The sequence below is a fragment of the Chenopodium album genome, chromosome 7, assembly GCF_948465745.1.
Source record: "Chenopodium album chromosome 7, dcCheAlbu1.1, whole genome shotgun sequence".
In the NCBI taxonomy this organism is placed as follows: Eukaryota; Viridiplantae; Streptophyta; class Magnoliopsida; order Caryophyllales; family Amaranthaceae; genus Chenopodium; species Chenopodium album.
In genome coordinates, this window is record NC_137840.1 from 73,087,060 (window position 1) to 73,089,702 (window position 2,643).

Below are 2,643 nucleotides of genomic sequence, written 5' to 3' on the forward strand. Positions count from 1 at the left end.
TACAAATGTTAATTTGGATATTTGGACCTTCTCTTCAAACAACTGAAAAGTGAAAACCATTCAAATTTCATTTGGCTGACAGGGTTGCTTGGGATGAGTCATGGTCAACACAAAATTCTATGAGTACCCATCTTCTCTTTTTTCATTTTTTTTAAGCAAAATTTGTCAATTACTACCGCAAGTTAATACTACTTTGTAAATTACTACCGCAAATTAAAAAAGTTGTGAATTACTACCGCAAAAAATTTTAAGATGTTGCGATTACTACCAAACCCCCATTAAACCCAACTATGACGTCATTATATCACTTTAACCCATGGTTAAAGCCCTTAACCATGACGTCATTATATCTCTAATCCATTTTCTTTTTTTGGGGGTGCTGGTTAAAGCCCTTAACCATGGTCAAACACGGGTTAAAGGGATATAATGACGTCATATTTGGGTTTAATGGAGGTTTGGTAGTAATCGCAACATCTTAAAATTTTTTGCGGTAGTAATTCACAACTTTTTTAATTTGCGGTAGTAATTTACAAAGTGGTATTAACTTGCGGTAGTAATTGGCAAATTATCCTTTAAAGATATTGAACATTAAAATTTAAAGATATTGATTATCAAAGTTATACAAAATTTAATATTCAAATTTTATAAATAAATCAAAAAAAATAAATTAGAGTATGCAATACTACGTATGCAAAATTGCAATATACGGTATATAAGTATGTAGTATATTAAACCAACTATAAGCCTATGACCAATGACCATATATATGATCGAATAATATATATAATCAATCATGTGAATTATTGAATAAAGGATTTTTATTGAATAAATTATTGTATGACTTGATACAAGTACGTAGGCACGTAACACATTTTTTTTTCTTTTACAGGAGTATAACATCCTAAAGCATCAATGAATTTATTACAAAAAAAAAAAAAAAAAAAAAGAAAAAAAAAAAGAAAAAAAAAAAAGGAAAAAAACATTAGATCATTTTTATGAACTTCATATTGTTTGATGAATTGTAGCAAATGCTTCACGTAATCACCTTGAATTAGTTGACTATGGGCACACTGTGTAGCACAACGGTCTCAACGGTCAAGCCCGGCCCGAACCCGAACAAGACACCCCAATCCAACCCTTCTCCTGTGGTAGTCATTTCTCCATTCATTGACCTCTTCCTCATCTCATCCAAGATGAACAAAACACAAGCACTAGACATGTTTCCATACTCACTAAGTACGTGTCGAGTCGAGCTGAGTTTTTCTTCCTTGAGCCCAAGTTTGGCTTCCACTTGGTCTAGGATTGCTGGACCACCCGGGTGAGCCACCCAAAAGATGGAGTTCCAGTCATCGATCCCTAGAGGGTTGAATGCTTCAACCAAGGCCTTCTCAATGTTTTTTGAGATAAGGCCCGGAACATCCTTCAGTAAATGGAAGGCTAACCCGACTTCTCTAAGGTGCCCGTCAATGGCACCCTCAGAGTCAGGGAGTATTGTCTGAGCGGCCCAGACAAGTTGAAAAATGGGCCGCTCAATGGACTCTACTGGATCGGCACCTATTATAACAGCACCAGCCCCGTCCCCAAATAGGGCTTGTCCAATCATAGAGTCCAAGTGGGTCTCAGTAGGCCCACGGAAACAAATAACAGTAATCTCAGCACACACCACCAATACACGAGCTCCTCGGTTGTTCTCAGCGATGTCCTTGGCTAGACGGAGGACAGTACCCCCGGCGTAGCAACCTTGTTGGTAAAGCATGAATCGCTTGACCGAGGGTTTGAGGCCGAGGAGTTTGGTAAGTTGGTAATCAGCACCAGGCATGTCTACACCCGAGGTGGTGCAAAAAATGACGTGGGTGATCTTGGACCGCGGTTGTCCCCATTCTTTGATGGCCTTAACAGCCGCCTCTTTACCGAGTTTTGGCACCTCGGTTGCGAGGATGTCTTGGCGTGTGTTTAGGGATGATGCATTGTAGTCGCACATGTGAGGGTTTTCGTTTAACAACTCCTCTGATACGTGCATGTACCTTTTCTTGATCATGGATCTATCACCTGTAATTATAGTCACGTAGAATTGTTAGCATAATAATCTTTTTTATCTACATTTTTGCAACCTACTAGAACAAATCAACAAATGTATTGTTATCATGGTATAGAAGACGCCGGGATGTTATATTATATGATACGATAGAATAATTTTAGTTGTATTCTACGTAGTAGCTAGTTGTAAATAATTGCAACCTACATACTAGAAGATGACTCGATAATAGATCATGGAAGCTAAGATTGAAAATGATATAATGAGAGTGTGTATAAAAGGAAAACACTTACACATGCGCTTAAACTTTTGCTTGAGATCAGTCATATGCTCGCTCTTAGTAACACGGAAGTAAAAGTCAGGGTACTCAGCCTGTAACATTTCATTAGCAGGGTTAGCGGTTCCAATGGCTAGGATGGCAGCTGGACCATCAGCTCTTTGAGAGTTTCTGATTTCTTGAACAGATGGAGTAGTCGCCATTTCTTAGAAAGATTATATTATTTAGTAACAAACAAAAGATTTATACACTTATGTTTTATCTTAAGTTTGCTTGAAGATAGTGAGTGATGAAAGCTTGATGAGTAGAAAGGTTTGTAGGGTTGGGGTTT

At 37.9% G+C, this 2,643-nt stretch overlaps 1 protein-coding gene across 1 annotated transcript; it reads right to left on the reverse strand.

Moving 5' to 3' along the window:
* Window positions 1–796: 796 nt before the first annotated feature.
* On the reverse strand, window positions 797–2,602 carry LOC145638456 (chalcone synthase 2-like). The gene is made up of 2 exons (XM_081689420.1): window positions 2,329–2,602; window positions 797–2,049 (listed from the first exon to the last, which is right to left on the reverse strand). The coding sequence occupies exons 1-2, from the start codon at window positions 2,513–2,515 to the stop codon at window positions 1,052–1,054; spliced, it is 1,185 nt and encodes a 394-aa protein (XP_081545546.1). The 5' UTR covers window positions 2,516–2,602; the 3' UTR covers window positions 797–1,051.
* Between the last annotated feature and the right edge of the window lie 41 nt (window positions 2,603–2,643).